General features: G+C 36.2%; 2 protein-coding genes and 1 pseudogene across 8 annotated transcripts; 2 read left to right on the top strand and 1 right to left on the bottom strand.

The window, feature by feature from the left end:
• Positions 1-355: 355 nt before the first annotated feature.
• LOC7467364 (protein DETOXIFICATION 42) lies at positions 356-6668 on the top strand. 7 transcript variants are annotated; one of them, XM_024609019.2, is made up of 15 exons: positions 356-635; positions 1512-1658; positions 2080-2201; positions 2662-2871; positions 2978-3168; positions 3309-3444; positions 3585-3681; positions 3779-3879; positions 4083-4246; positions 5071-5142; positions 5223-5339; positions 5441-5536; positions 5884-6005; positions 6181-6297; positions 6383-6668. In XM_024609019.2, the coding sequence occupies exons 2-14, from the start codon at positions 1582-1584 to the stop codon at positions 6224-6226; spliced, it is 1551 nt and encodes a 516-aa protein (XP_024464787.1). In that variant the 5' UTR covers positions 356-635; positions 1512-1581; the 3' UTR covers positions 6227-6297; positions 6383-6668. The 7 variants fall into 7 exon arrangements, with proteins under 7 accessions (XP_024464787.1, XP_024464786.1, XP_024464784.1 ...); XM_024609018.2 differs by having other exon boundaries at positions 1443-1658; XM_024609016.2 differs by having other exon boundaries at positions 356-928.
• A 142-nt stretch (positions 6669-6810) lies between these two features.
• On the top strand, positions 6811-9946 carry LOC112328692 (pentatricopeptide repeat-containing protein At4g35130, chloroplastic-like; annotated as a pseudogene).
• A 2927-nt stretch (positions 9947-12873) lies between these two features.
• LOC7467366 (zinc finger CCCH domain-containing protein 56) lies at positions 12874-15820 on the bottom strand. Its single transcript, XM_002314037.4, has one exon. It carries the CDS (start codon positions 15378-15380, stop codon positions 13494-13496), a length of 1887 nt encoding a protein of 628 aa, XP_002314073.3. The 5' UTR covers positions 15381-15820; the 3' UTR covers positions 12874-13493.
• Between the last annotated feature and the right edge of the window lie 98 nt (positions 15821-15918).

Here is a 15918-nt window from a genome sequence, read left to right as displayed (position 1 = left end):
TTTAAAATTATTTTTGATATTCTAAATTTTAAAAATAAAAAATAATATTGTAATATATATTTTTAAAAATTACTACCGCTTCATGTGTATTTGGGAGTATGATTGCGTTTATTTTTTAAAATATTTTTTATTTAAAAATATATTAAAATAATATATTTTTTATTTTTTAAAAATTATTTTTAATATCATCATATTAAAACAATTTAAAAAATAAATTTTTTTTATAAATATTTAAAATTTTATAAAATGCGATGCCCGACCTTCATCTAAAAGAGAATCTAATTTTCCACGGCACTCACGTCGCTTGGACATTTGGTAGCCATTCCTATGCATACAGTGGAGAATTTAACGCAAAGCTAAAATGTTTTCTTGTTCTTGAATCTGATACTAAGTCTGACACATGCTCTCTAGTCTGTTCCACTTCAAAACCTGCTGCTTTTCATTCAATGGAGGGCCCTCTCCTAGTATGCGACTACTAATAATATTAATTGGGCTCTTTCGTGACCACGAAAAGCTCTCTCTCTCTCAATACATGCACTTGGTTTTGAGGCTGAGGTTGAAACGCTTGCTTTTCTAGTTCCTAGTGTCAATGATAACGAAAGACAGTGCTGTTTTTGTTCTAGAGGTTGAGGCTGGTGAGTCTCTTATTTTCATGGTTTTCTGAGGTTTCCATGTGGGAACATCACACGGGACCAGTGCCAAATTATTCTATGTTCGAAAATTCTTCATCATAGTGAGACACGAAGACCCTCTTCCAGGACTTGACTTGGCGTTAGAATTTAAGAGCTCCGAGTTAGGTTTTGGAAAATGCAATCCATCACTTTGGCCTAGAGGGTCTCCATTCTTTTTGAATTTCTTGCTGAGATATTGAGTTTCGCTGCCTTCTTTTCTTTTAAGCTTTGAATTCGTGGATGGTTTGGTTTTTAAGGTGAGGAGGTTTCGAAGCTTAAATGTCTTCAAGTAACACATGTATGATGTCTGATGTATCCATATTTCTTTGCTTACCTAGGAAAGCTCAGTGACGTTTCCTTCCTTTTGACTATGAAATTGAAGCATGGTTTTGATGGTTTGATTATGAGGTTTCCGTGCTCATTAAAGTCTGACCTATAGGAAACTTCACGGCTTCTAAGGCTTCCAGGCTATACAGTTCGTATGAGCGAAGTGGAAAATTCAATTTTGATTTTGATATTTGATACCTGATTTAGAAGAATATAAATTAAATCCAAATTTCAAAGTTGCACTTGTTTCTTTCAGTGGTTGTTGTTTTTCATTTCTATAGTGTTCTGTTCTTAATTGTCCACTGCAGTCCAGTTGTCTGCTTTAATTTCCTAGTGAATCCTTGCTTCCACTTGGCACTACTGAATATGGTGGGTTGATTTAATGTTATGGGCTGTCATTTGCCAAGCAATTAATCAACATGAACTAAATGATAGAATCTGCAGGTTTGGGGCTCAATTTGCGAGATATACTTCCTCATGACAACACTTGCTTAATCTGCTTCCTTTGTACAGATTCTAAGTTGTAACCCACAGTTTAGCAACTTCTTCTGAAAGGCAATTTAGTGATTTGAGTTTCCCATCGATGGCTGATGAAGATGATTCATATCCACCGATGGACGCGAAGAGAACTCCTATTTGCATTTTCTTTAAGGATGTCAGGTATATATTGTTGTTTCAGTTTTAAAAAATTGAAACCAAAACTATCTTTAATATGTACTGTACTGTTTCAGTGATGCCATTATGAAACCAAAACTATCTTTAATCAAAGAGTTGGCGTGTAAATGCTTTGACAAAAAGATTTGTATTTTCCACCGTTTTGCTGGTGCAGTCGAGTTGGCTCATTTATGCTTCCTTGCAAAATACCATCTTCATTCAGCAGGCTGCCCCTTTTCTTTTTCCTTCAAAAACCATCAGATGGATATTCTAGCAAATGCTCGATTTGGAGTCCTTGATAAAATCAATGCTTAGTTTTTTCATTTTCCTTCGCATCATTGGAATTTTAAGTTGTCATATGACCCTTTACCTCCTTCTCTTAAGAGATTTTTAAATAATTTATATTATTCTCCTATATTATGGGCAGATATGTTCTTAAATTGGATGAACTTGGGTTAGAAATAGCACAAATAGCATTTCCTGCGGCTTTGGCTTTTACAGCCGACCCAATAGCCTCTCTGGTTGACACAGCATTTATCGGCCAAATAGGTATTCCTTCTGATCATGCAAGTGTCTTTTTTTTTTTTTTTTTTTTTTTTTTTTTTTTTCTAATCTGTTCTCAAATTGAAGTGATTCTTTCTGGAGTGTGCTATATAGACACCATGAATAAATTTCATAGCTTATCAGTTGCCTATTAAATATTTGCATGTCTTGGCTGCATGATTAGTCCATACCTCCATATTCTTGGACATGTGACAAGCTCAAGCGATCGCTTTTTTCCATGTGGAATGGTAAACTAGCTTTCGATAAAAATGTGATTCATACTTGAGAATGCAGCATGTTATGTTGGCTGATATTTATGAATGTAAACAAGTTTGCATGCTTTTGGTTGTAAAACCAGATTATGTTCTCTCTACCTATTCTTCCATCTTGAGAAAGTTTATATTTTGACTTTGTTTTTTTTCTTTTGGATGATAGCACTTACCTCTTGTTTCTCATAATCATTCAGGTCCAGTAGAACTTGCTGCTGTTGGAGTTTCTATTGCTCTATTTAATCAAGTATCAAGAATTGCAATATTCCCTCTTGTCAGTGTCACAACTTCTTTTGTTGCGGAAGAAGATGCTATAGGAAGAGTCAGCCCTGAAGAAGAAGATAGTGAATCCTTGGAAACAGGTTCTACTGTGAACAGTGAAAACAAAGAGTTGATACCGCAAAATTGTACTGTATCCCATGTCCTGCTCTTTTCAGTTTGTGCTTATTAAAGACCAAATATTTGAGTTTATACAAGTTCTCAATATTTTTTTGTTTCAACATATTCTATCAGATTCTGCAGAAGGTCCATGCAAGGCAAAATCACCTGTTAGCAGCTTTGGAATTGATAAGATTGAGAATGAGAGAAGGTGCATCCCATCAGCCTCATCTGCATTGGTTATTGGGGCAATTCTAGGCCTTATCCAAGCTACATTCCTCATATCTGGAGCAAAACCACTATTAAACTTCATGGGAGTTGGTTCTGTAAGCACTTCTGCTGTGCAAGCATGAGATCTCAGCACTCTCCACTAACATCTTTCTTGTCTAATCGGTCTTCTTCTTCTAAATGTCAGGATCTATTACTTTGAGCAGATCAATAACAGAATTATTTTTTGCTTTTACAGGATTCCCCTATGCTGGGCCCTGCACAACAGTACCTGACTTTAAGATCGCTTGGTGCTCCTGCAGTTCTCCTTTCCTTAGCCATGCAAGGGGTATTCCGTGGATTCAAGGACACAAAAACTCCTTTATATGCCACTGGTACACCTAATGGAATTTAATTAGTTTCAGTTATCATGTGATTTTTTTTTTTTTTTTGATGAGAGAAGTCAGATTTTTTTTTTTAATTTGTTTATATAACCTCATTCTAATACCTATTTTTATCTAATCCAATTTTATAGTGGCTGGAGATGTAACAAACATCATATTAGACCCTATATTTATGTTTGTTTTTGGCCTGGGTGTCAGGGGTGCAGCCATCGCCCACGTATTATCCCAGTAAGTTAAATTTACTCTTCAAGCAAAATACAGAAATCTTAGAGTAACTTTATCTTGTAGCTTCCAACTTATCTTTATATATGTATGGTGATTACAGATACCTGATTTCAGTTATACTCTTGTGGAGATTGATGAAACAAGTTGATCTCTTACCTCCTAGTATCAAACACCTGCGGCTGGGTCAATTTCTTAGAAATGGTGAGTAGCATGTGACTGTTATACTTATAGCTTAAACAGATGGAAAGTAATTCATTCAACTCATTTCTAACATGAATACCTTTGACATAATCTGTGGCCCAAAGTTTCTTTACTATGTGCATCAAAATACAAATATCATGAATTTGGTTTGTGTTTTAATCAAAATGTTTTGACATCTTTTGTATTTTGTACTCGACCTCCAGGACTTTTATTATTGATGAGGGTAGTTGCTGTGACATTCTGTGTTACTCTTTCTGCATCATTAGCTGCGCGACAAGGATCAACATCAATGGCAGCATTTCAGGTCTGCTTGCAGGTTTGGTTGGCCACATCTCTTCTTGCTGATGGATTGGCTGTTGCAGGGCAGGTTAGAAAATGGTTTTGCTTCTTCATTGACTTCAACTACTAGTGTGATAATATTCACTCTTGTCTTCTCAGAGATGTTCTGTAGAACAAAACTCACTTTATTTTTTCTCTAAGAAAAACACAGCAGCTAACACTTTCACTTTATTATTTTCATATGCTTTTTTATTTATAATTTTGAATGTTTAAGGTGGCTATATATAGCCTTACAAGTCCTACTTAGACTAAAACTTTTATCCTTATCTAGCTAAGATGAAAAGTAATCAACTAGCTAACTCCTAACAATGATAAAATTCTAATAGATAATAATTTTAATATTGTAGAGTTTTAACAAAATTAGAACTCTTACAAACTCTAAATCCTTTTAACCTAAATCCTAGTTGATATTGAACTCCAACATGTTCTACTATTTGCTTGGACACTAATTGCTTGCTAACATGCCAATGCCATAAGAACCTGCAAAAGGGACAATTAGTAAAATCACTGTAGTTTAGTTTGCTTTATAAAAAATTCAAGATTTTTAGAGTGAATAAAGAGCAGAGACAGTGTTCCAAAATCTCCCAAATGCATTCAATTTGCTTTCTCACAGCATTTGCGTACTGTCTAGTCCCTAACTTTCATTCAGTATTTCAAATGAGATCGGAATCAACTACATGATCCTTCCCAAAAAGTTGCATTTTATGTTGACCCCAAAATGTTTCTTTTTTGGTTTATTTACAATTGTTAGGCTATTTGTGTCTTTAGCTGCGAAATAGCATTAGAAATGATTGTTGCCATAGTGCATGGTACATTCTTTATTATTATTTTTTTTCCATCTTTTAATCCCAGGCAATACTTGCAAGTGCATTTGCCAAAAAGGACTATGAAAAGGCAACAGCTACTGCAACTCGAGTATTGCAGGTGCGGCATAAATGAAATTACTTCTTAAGTATCTATGATAGTCAACTTTTCTCTAAATCTGTGATGGATGTTGCCTGCAGTTGGGATTACTTTTGGGGTTGATGCTTGCTGCTGTCCTTGGACTTGGATTGAGATTTGGAGCAAGATTATTCACAAGTGATGCTGATGTCCTCCACATGATTAGTATAGGCATTCCGGTATCTCCATTTTCTGCAACAAAAAAGAGAAAATTACTACTTCCACTCTGCTCAACCCCAGATAATCCTGGAGTTAGTTAATAAATTTTCCTCCATATCAGTTTGTTGCAGGTACTCAACCCATTAATGCCTTGGCATTTGTTTTTGACGGTGTCAACTTTGGAGCATCTGATTTCGCATACTCCGCCTACTCTATGGAAAGTCTCTGTTCTCTTATGTACAATTAAGATTTACTTGGGGTTCTTTTAATCAACTATGAAATCACTTGCCCTCTTCGTGAGATTTTTTTGGAAGTAAGAACTGGGTCATTGGGTCGTGCTTTCTCCTGTTCCCTATGCTGGACTAATCGGGTGGAAATAATCCATCTGACTTTATACATTAGGAGAATATTATTATTCTAAAATGTAATTAAAAGTGGAAAAAAAAAATGAAGGGGGAGCACGCACAGAAATCAAACAAAAGCATAAAACTTCTGGTTGCCACTGTTGGCATTACTTTCTTGGCTGAGAAATTAGCATTGACAATTTGACATATTCTTATCCAGATGATGGTGGCCATTGTTAGCATCCCATGTTTGTTTCTCCTCTCCTCTAGTCACAAGTTCATTGGAATCTGGGTTGCTCTGACAATATACATGAGTCTTCGTGCATTAGCTGGCTTTTGGAGGTAATTACTATTAATTTATTACCAACATTTTCCTGCTGTTTTTCCTGTGCCATTCTATTTGTGTAAGTTGAAAGACCGAAGTTAAAATCATTATCAACTCTTGAAAACAGAGTTTTAAGAAACAGAGTTAACAACTCTTGATAACATTCTAATCTTTGAGCTTCTGAATTTGCAGGATAGGAACAGGAACAGGACCTTGGAACTTCCTCAGGAATTTGTAGCAGCTTGTCTATTCGTTGAACTAATAGCGTTGCAGCCATATTAAGAACCTGTCAAACTGTGATTCTGTCAGGTTATTTTCTTTATGATTTGTGTTTTAAGAAGCAGAGTTAACACCTCTTGATAACATTCTAATCTTTGAGCTTCTGAATTTGCAGGATAGGAACAGGACCCTGGAACTTCCTCGTGAATTTGTAGCAGCTTGTCTATTCTTTGAACTAATAGCGTTGCAGCCATATTAAGAACCTGCAACTTAATCAGTCACCATAGTCACATGCAAAACATTTTGATTCTACAAGAAATTTCCCTGCCTTCTTTGGTTGGTTGTTTCAGGTTAAATGGCATGACGTGTAAGACCTTGTTATATTCCTTTCATCCTCTGTAAAGTAGATAGGATGAATTTTAATTTTTACTCAAGCGATGATATGATATCAATTTTAAAAATATCCTGTACGCAAAGAAGATATGCAACCAAACAACCATCTGAGGATATCAGAAGGCAAAGTACTTTGAAGATGGTAAACTGTCAGATTACAAGTAAAAAAAAGTTCCTTATTGAAGTTTCCCAACTATATATATAGACGAATGTTGGCAAAAAAAGAAGAAGAAAAGATCAAGGAATAGCCATTACGCAATAGCATTTTTAAGTTTCTAAATTTCACGCTGTTTAGGAGATAAGGCAAGCAGCCAAATTGAGAGTGATAGTAGGAGCTAGCATGTTGCATGAATTTCTTTCTTGTTAAACCACAGTGGCTTTTATGTTTGAACGACTGGTCATGAATGTGTTGATGACTTGAAAGGCAACAGAACAATTAACGGTCAGTAACGACCCATTCAAAGCACGATATCCGTTATCTTCCTCTTTTACCCGCCAGAAGTAAACCACCTCAATAACGGACGTTCTCTCTTTAAAAACTCAAAGTGAAGACCCCTCTCTTATACCCGAACAAACCAACATCAAAACAGACCGTAAAAGGAACTGGAATGCAATCATGAAAAGCCATGCCAAGCTCAAAAATGACCATGTCATTCTTTCTAAGTATACCCAAATGGAATCTCTTGGCATTGCACAAGATACACCACCCTGCCTCTCATTTTCAAGGTTTGCACGAGGCTAAATGCTGTTGAGAGAGGCAAAAAGATACGTTCTGGTATTGAGGGTGCTAATTTGATAGAAGATGTTCGAGTTGGGACAGCTCTTGTTGATTTTTGTTGTAAATGTGGTTTTCTTGAAGAAGCTAACTGATTGTTTGATAAAATGACTCACTGAGTATTGGTTTTGTGGAGTGCAATGAGATCTGGGTTTGAACTAACTTCACGTACTTTGGTTGCACTGCTTCTGGCGTGTGAAGGGGTGTTGGAATTGAGGTTAGTAAAGGAGATACGTGGGTATTGTTTGAGGAATGGATATTTTGATATGCTTCCTCACGTGGGTACTGCTTTGGTTGGATTCTATTTGAATCTTGAAGTGAGAGTTTCGAGTCTTGTGTTTGATTTGATGGTTATGATAAGCGAAATGAGTTGGAATGCAATGATTACCGGATATTTTGCTTCAGGGGATTTGGTGAAAGCTTTGGAGCTTTTTGTTCGGATGCTCGAGGATGGGGCTAAGATTGATTTGGTTACAGTAATGGTTGTGATTCAGCATATGCAGAACTTGGATATCTCGAATTGGGGATGCAAATAAATCAAATGGCTATCAAGTTTAGCTATAATAATGATTTGTTCATAGTAAATGCATTGCTTAACATGTATGATGAGATTCGGAGTTCAGTATTAGCACGCAAGTTATTTGATATCACCACAGTTCGTGATGCTGTCTTGTGGAATTCTATGATTTGTGCATATATTGAATATGGATTCTATGAAGCTATTGATGTTTTTAAAAGAATGCAAGAAGAAATAAGCCTGGATGAAAGAACCATCGTTGCTTTGCTGTCTTTGTGTCGAGAGTTAGATGATGGCCTGAAAAGGGGTAGAAGCTTGCATGCTCACTCGTTCAAGAGTGAAATGAGAATGGATGTTTCTGTTGAAAATGCATTTTTGAGCATGTACACAGATCTGAATTGTGTTGAAGCTGCACAGAAGGTTTTCGGTGAGATGAGTACTGATGTAGATGTCATCTTATAAAACACTTTGATCTTGGCACTGGCCCGTGACAACTTGAGGGGAGAGGCTAATTATTTCAAATCATGCAAGCAGCTCAATTCAAACCGAACTCCCATACAAAGATATCTCTTCTAGCTATTGGTGAAGCATGGATTTGAGATAAATCTATCCTTGGACACCCACTCACTGATATGAACATGAATTTTGGTGATTAGTTGAAAGCTAGAAGTTTTTTTGAGGCCTGTCTCCCTAGAGATTTGATCTCGTGGAATGCTATGGTTGCCAGTTACATTAAAATCAACCAAACCATTGAAGCTTTGTCCTTTTTCAACCGTATGGGTTCAGAGGTGGAACCTAGCTTGATCATAATCATAAATATTCTCTCAACATATACCGACCTCACCAATCTGCCTTAAGGCCGATGATTGCATGACTATACAATGCACACAAGATGTGGTAGCATGCTAACTGCTGAAAGATCTTTAAAAGCTTACCAAAGAGAAACATCATCTCTTGGAATGCCATGATGACTAGCTATGGAACACATGGTCGTGGTTAAGATGCCATAAACCTGGTGCATTTGGAAAGAGATCAAGAATCAATCCACGAAGTCACAAGTATTAAGTCACAACTTAAGTGCATATACTCTAGCAGGGACATCACAGGTACACGCACAGTTTCTGTTGTACATATATCTTAACATTCTTTATGATTTATTAATTTCGTGCATGATTTTTTAGCAATCTTCTGTGACCTTTTTACTTTGAGTGCTTTACTGATTAATGCCAAATTAATCACATGCATGTCATGGATATGGAAAATTGCTTTCTGATAGTTTACCCATTATTGGAATCTATCCACTAGTTCATTTCCCAGGTTAAATATCGGGATTAAAGGATCAAGTTTTAATGTGTGAAGCTTGTGCTTATCCCTTAATGATCTGCGAAACACAAACTCTTCATTGCCCTCCAAGGCATGTCTATAGAATATCAGGGGTTGATAATTTGCCTAACCCTTACACAAATAACAAGCATCTTGCAAGAAAGATGCATGATTTTCTTTCATTTAGTTTTAGCTTTAAATTCCATTACCCAGCAAATACAGAGGGGAGTGTAAACATAAATAGTGATATGCTTCACTGCTCTTTGGATCATCTAATCAACGTTTCCTTCTTCATATTTGCTTGGAATTCTCCACACGTTTTCCTTCTCATTGGACAATTGCAAGCTTGCTTGTTTCTGATCTCGTACGTTAACTTCTACACATAGAAAGAACATGCAAGTTCTCATTTCTTCTCAAGTCCCTCTTCTTCAAGCATAATGATAATATTATCATGAAGATGAAGCATACACTCATGTGTCATGATCTAATCAGTACATTAAATTTGTCATCCAGTCAGATTTTTGAAATGATTAATAGTTTATGTAGAAGTTTGATTTGGATTTTCTGTTGTTAAGAGAACTTTTTCTCGTGATTGACATCATGATAATTATATTCGTATAATTTGATTGAAATGACATTGGTCGGTTTGGCATTAAGCTTTCATAGAATGTAAAGCTTTGATTAGGCAATTGTTTTATGAAAACTTCGTCCAACTTGTAATAATTTGTGGCTGTTGTGTTCTGACAAGTAACTCACCATAGTATAGTTTCATATTCTATAATTTCTTTAGTGATAAAACTATAACAGCTTTTGTAATGGTGAACCTCTTTTAGTCATTAGTTCTTTTCAAATGTAAACTCAAAGGGATTGGTACGATGGTGAAGGAGTTACGTTTTCTTCCTTGCATGTTTGTCAATTTGATGAGGTGTTTTTTAATTAAAAATATATTAAAATAATATTTCTTTTAAATATATTTACACTTCACTTTCTTTCCTTGTGTTTGAGTTTTTAAAACTTGAGAGAGGAAATAGAGGGAGAGAGAGTTATTGAAAGGAGAAGAGAGAATTTTTTTTTTTTTTAGTTTAACGTGGGTGTCCGGACCAGCTTGCGCGTACCTCGACTAATCCCACGGGCCCTAAAGTTAACGACCATGTAAGCCTCCAGTGGCCATCATATGAGTAACCACAAGGCTCGAATCTGAGACCACAGAGAGAACAAACCTCTTGGTCTCAAGCTTTTATCATTGGGCCACCACCTAGATGATAATTTTTTTGATCATCCACGATCTATCCATGAAATAAAAGTCAATCTTGATTTAAATATATTCATTTTAAAGAGAAAAATCTTATAAAGATGATTTGAGTATTTAATGATGCTGAAAATAAGTATATTAAAATTCAAGAAATTTGTTTTGATTTAATTTTGAGCTTTTAGACTAATTTGAACATGCTATAAAGTTGAAAATGAGATTATTGAAATTTTACTGTAAAATTAAATAAAAATAGATTTTTAAAAGTGCCCCACCACATCGCGTGAGTGGGCATTTTTGAATACACGTCATCCGGGAAAATCATGGTTGCATTGCATCTTTTAAGATGCCTTACTTTTCCTTGTAGCAATCAAAGGATGATTGGTCTTTATAATTACTATCTCTTCTTGGTATTGTATTTTATATTTTTATGTTTTAAAAATGTTTTTGAAAAAATTTAATTTTTTTTTTTGCTTCAAATTAATATTTTTTTAGTGTTTTCAGATTATTTTGATGTGCTGATGTCAAAAATAATTTTTTTTTTTTAAAAAAAAATATTATTTTGATGGATTTTCGAGTGAAAAGCACTTTAAAAAACAACCACAATCACACTCTCAAACACGGGGCGTTTCATTCATCCTTTCTTGATATTCAAATGAAACCAATCGTGGATTATTTTTAAAATTGGCACAATAAATTAAAAAATTTAATAGAATAACATAATTTGAAAAGAATTTGGTGAAATAACACATTTTCATACATTCACATTACATTTTCTATATGTTATTATTTTTAAGTATGGAAATATAGTTATTGCATTTCAAAATAGCAACATCTAAACATGTTGTGTTTTTTAAGCGTCACAACTTAACATGTAGCCTTACTGCCAATCTTGTAGCTCGATTTATTAGTTGGTCGAGCTAGTTGTATGAATTGATTTGTCGATTCACACAAAAACTATAATTTTATAAATCTTTTCTTTCAAATATATTTTATGAGTCAAAACATATATATTTTTTCTTTTCAACTTGTAAATTAAAAAATAAACTTTAATTAAAATCTTAAAAACTCATTTTTCAAACATTAGTTATTTTATGTTTTTCAGTGTCAATGATATAGAAAATGATATAAACAATTATATCGCATTTAAATTTTTAGAGAAATTTTAAGAATTTATTTTTCTTTGACGTAGACAATGGAATTACTACTCTAATCATTGGGCTTTAGATTTCTAAAATCTCTTTCTAATACCTCATTTTTAACAGTTTTATGATTTCTCATAGGAACCAATCAACTAATTACTTTTAAATTAGCGGTTCAGAACAATCACATCTAGAATTGCTTACGCTTTCTTTGCTCATTGACGTAAATGACAATTAGACTATTTTCATCCCTTTGATATTAAATCCGTTCATTCAATTTTATTTGGCCCAACTACCATACCCCAAAGTCTAGAATTTAAGTCTAATCCTGCAGAAAAGCCATTTGTTAACACAGAATCGGCGAATTTCATAGATTCTCCAATTTCTAGATGTCACATAGTAACATTATTCCAACTCTCTGACATCAAATTTCTTTTCGGAACATATAAAATCCCTAAATTCTGTCAATGAATTGAACTAAATGATATAAATTTTAGAATCTGTTCCAAACATGGTGTTAACACGGAACGCAAACCTAAAACACTTTCAGAACACCCTTTTCCACCACTAACATGTCAAGCTTACTGATCATCTAACAATTGAACAACTGGGGGAAAAGGGTTGCGGTTAGGCATGGTTGATCAAGAAAATGTTGAAAAGAAAATCATGAAGGAATAGAAAGAGAAAAGGAAACCCATCAACCGGCCACCCAAAACAAAGAATTTGTTGGATGATGAGGACAAAGAATTAAGACTGTTTCCTGAATAATGTAAGTTGATTATTCAGCTCAAACTCCTCTTGTTTAGAAATCCATGGATCCATATACCGGATACTAGCCCTAACTATAATGACCACCGCCCCTCTCTAACAAGATCTGGTTAACCTTACAGCTTAGCAGCAGCAGCATTAGGCAACCCATCAAGATCAATCCAAGTTGCCCCACAAGTAACATCAAAGTTCCAGAAATCTCCAATCCAACAAAGACTGATCAACAAAAGTCATCGTGGACGGTACATGATAGATACCTTATCGTTCCCCATTAAGAAAAGTAGGCTCCACATCACATCTTAGTCTTGTGGGATAAGAATTTTATCATCCTCTAATCTCATCCTGTAATCCAGATGGAAAGGATAAAAATAAAATACCATTCAGCTTTCCAATCCAATCTGTCCCAAATCCACCGTCTCGGTTGGATCCACCTCATGATAGATTCTGGTGGAGCATAAACAAAAGGAGAAGAAGAGTTGATGCACAAGGAACCAAAGAATTAAAAAAACCAAAAAGTTTGAAGAATTGTTATTGATTAACTAATATAAATACAGTTTATTACATCCTCAAATTGTGTTGTATTTCAGTACATATCAACCTCAGATGACAGTAACAAGGACAGATAAATTATGTAAAATGAGAGAGCAACACAAGGTCATTGCTTCATCCCTGCCAAAAAAAAAAAAGACGAAGAAGAAAAGAAACACATAACCTATGTACTCCAAACAAAATAATTCAGTGGGAAATATGGACCTGAAAAAATGAAAGTTTTCAGACGAATCGAAGTGGAGCTGGGGACCTTTGCAGAAAATACCCCTGCAAGAATTTAACCCTCACGAATTCCTGTGTAATAATTTCAGAAACAAAATTAATGGATGGATGGAGAATTTCTTCTCTGAACTTTGTCCACCTTTAAGCTCGTACCGTTACGGCTACCTTACTTGACTCTTATGTAATAAATCTAAAATCCAGCTATAACTATATATGTATAACAGTATGATCAAGCTGCAGCCAGGCTCGCAAAGCCGCGTGATCACTGGATTCAATGTGAGGATTTGAAGTAGAGCCATCAAGGGTACCTGAGACTGGAATATCAGTTGTCTCGTTCATCTCAGATGGCTAGTCCTTCAACACTTGATGAACCCATGACACATCAGGCTCCTCTCCGTCGTGCTTGATTGAACATGGTGTGTGTATCCGACCCATTTCATCTGCTTGAACAAACCTATCTACATTCCTGTCGTCAGATTCCCATATTGACCGTGAATTTGTACCATTGAATCCAAGGTCATATGATGCTTTAGAACCAAGTTTCTGTGAGAGTAGACTGCTTTGTAATTGTTGTAGCATCTTCTCTCGCTGAACATGAGCAGACAGCTGAAAGCCTAAAGAGGACACATGATCATTGATGTAAGGAGAGACCCCCTGCATTGGATATATTATGCTTTGCTGCTGCTGCAGTTGATTAAGAGCTGCTGAAGAATATGTGGGAGAGAAAACAAATGCACCACCACCACCCAATTGGTCAGTGTGATGAGGAGATGAGACATTTTCAGAGAAAATCTTGTCTAGATTTGAGTGATTCAGGGTGTTTGAAGAAGAAAAAAGATTGGTAGAGGAACCATTGTAAAGTGGCTGAGAGAGAGGGGATGGCTCGTTTAGGGGCGGACGTCGTTGCTGGAATCCAAAATCCCATAAGCCAGTAAGATCCTCGGATGAAATGTCTCTTGCATTGAGAGAACTTCTCAGACAGCTTGCTTGAAGACTGCTATGAAAATTTGGGATAGTTTGCCGAGGCCAAGGCACCAATGAGTGTGAATTGTTGCTGGAAAGATACTTTAGTGCAGCGAACGTAGAAGGTGATGTGGGAGAAAATGAGCTAGGCGACAAGTTCGAGGCTGCAGTAAAATCCATAGCATCTACTTTAGAGGATGAGACTGCAGCTCCAGTAGACATATTGAGGGGTCTCTGTTCATCAGGTGCGTGAGCAAAGAAACACACCCGACGCATGCAACTTCTTCCTTCCTTGCAAAGTCGAGTCTTGTATTGGCTAGGGTGTAACCAGCACTCGAAAATCCCATGAGCGTATTCACACAAATCCCCTCGCCTACATGTCCCCTTCTTGTGATCTGGACATGGCATACAACTGTAATGGAACTTCCTCGGGTCTCTTCTCCTTGCATTCTCACCGGGATGAACAAAAGGACACCCAGTCCAGTCATGGGCGTAGGCCCGGCAGCAAGGTCGGATCTTAAAGGAGAACATCCTAAACTCATCGCTAGCATAAACACAGTTCTTTATATCAGGAATAGTTGGATCAACGGGGTATTCTTTTTTAGCAGGAGAAACGTGTACATCATTAGGCTTACAGGTAACTGGCGATAAAATAGAACCCGCGGGGGAGGACAAGGAACCTTCATCAGTTGATGATGACAGAGAAGGTGAACTAGGTCTCCAACTAGGACTTGAAACTGGCATCGTATCCCATTGACAGACAGAACCATTGTTCAACAGCTCTTCAAGTGCACCTTTCAGGTCAGGAAATTTTGAGGGAGCAACAACAACATCAATTGGGCGACATCTATTGGCATCAGTGGCATTAGAATCAGCACCTGCAAGTAATAGCAACTTGACAACATTGGTGGCATTAACAGATCCACCCGAAGCAGCACAATGAAGAGCAGTGCTCTTATCAGGGCCACAACAGAAATTTACATCTACCTCAGGTAGAGAAAGTAGTAGCTTCAAAACATCAGCACTGCCATATTTAGCAGCGATCATCAAAGGGGTTCTCTGCTCGAGAACCATCTTCCTCGATGCCCCCAGGCGACCGTACCATAGGCCAACCTCCTTAATCTCGGATTCATCAAACACTGATCGCTTGAAACCCTCAACATTGTTATCCGCCGCAAACTCAAGCAACGAGGAAAAAGAATCTTCGGTGTCAATCCAGTTGCTCATATCTTTAGTAAAAGAAATGCTTTCCATGGGAGACAATGGAGCCATAGACTGCGATTATTTCGACTGATTAGGCCCTTCACACATAATTTAACAAACCAAAATCCAACTATACAAGAAACTCAAAATTGAATGCGGGGGGAGAATTGTATGAGAGAAAAAATTGAGCGAGAGGGATAGGAGGACTTGCATGGTATGGTGTGTCATGTATGTGTGTGTGTGTCTATATATATATATATATATGAAAAGAAGGCAAAATATCCGTACAAGAAAAGAAAAGGAATCTGTTCCGGATTCCAACATAAAAACTTTCTGTGATTAATCTTTAAATTAGCATCGAACTAATAAAGAACTGTCCTAAATTCTTCTGTTGAATAGTAATACAAATCCTTTCAAGAATCGGAAAAGAAAGAATTTTTATTTAAAGAAATGCCTCACATAGCAGAAACCGGCGAAAAGATGAACAGGAAACAATTTTCTAGATTCTAAGACGTATAATCTCATGAGGGAAATATATATATATAATTTTGGAAGGGAATCTCATTATCTTTTTTCAAATTAATTCCAAGAAGCGAATATAATTGCC

This window comes from Populus trichocarpa, chromosome 9, assembly GCF_000002775.5.
Source record: "Populus trichocarpa isolate Nisqually-1 chromosome 9, P.trichocarpa_v4.1, whole genome shotgun sequence".
NCBI lineage: Eukaryota > Viridiplantae > Streptophyta > Magnoliopsida > Malpighiales > Salicaceae > Populus > Populus trichocarpa.
Note: the sequence above shows the minus strand (reverse complement) of the source record. Positions and strands in the feature narration are given on the sequence as shown.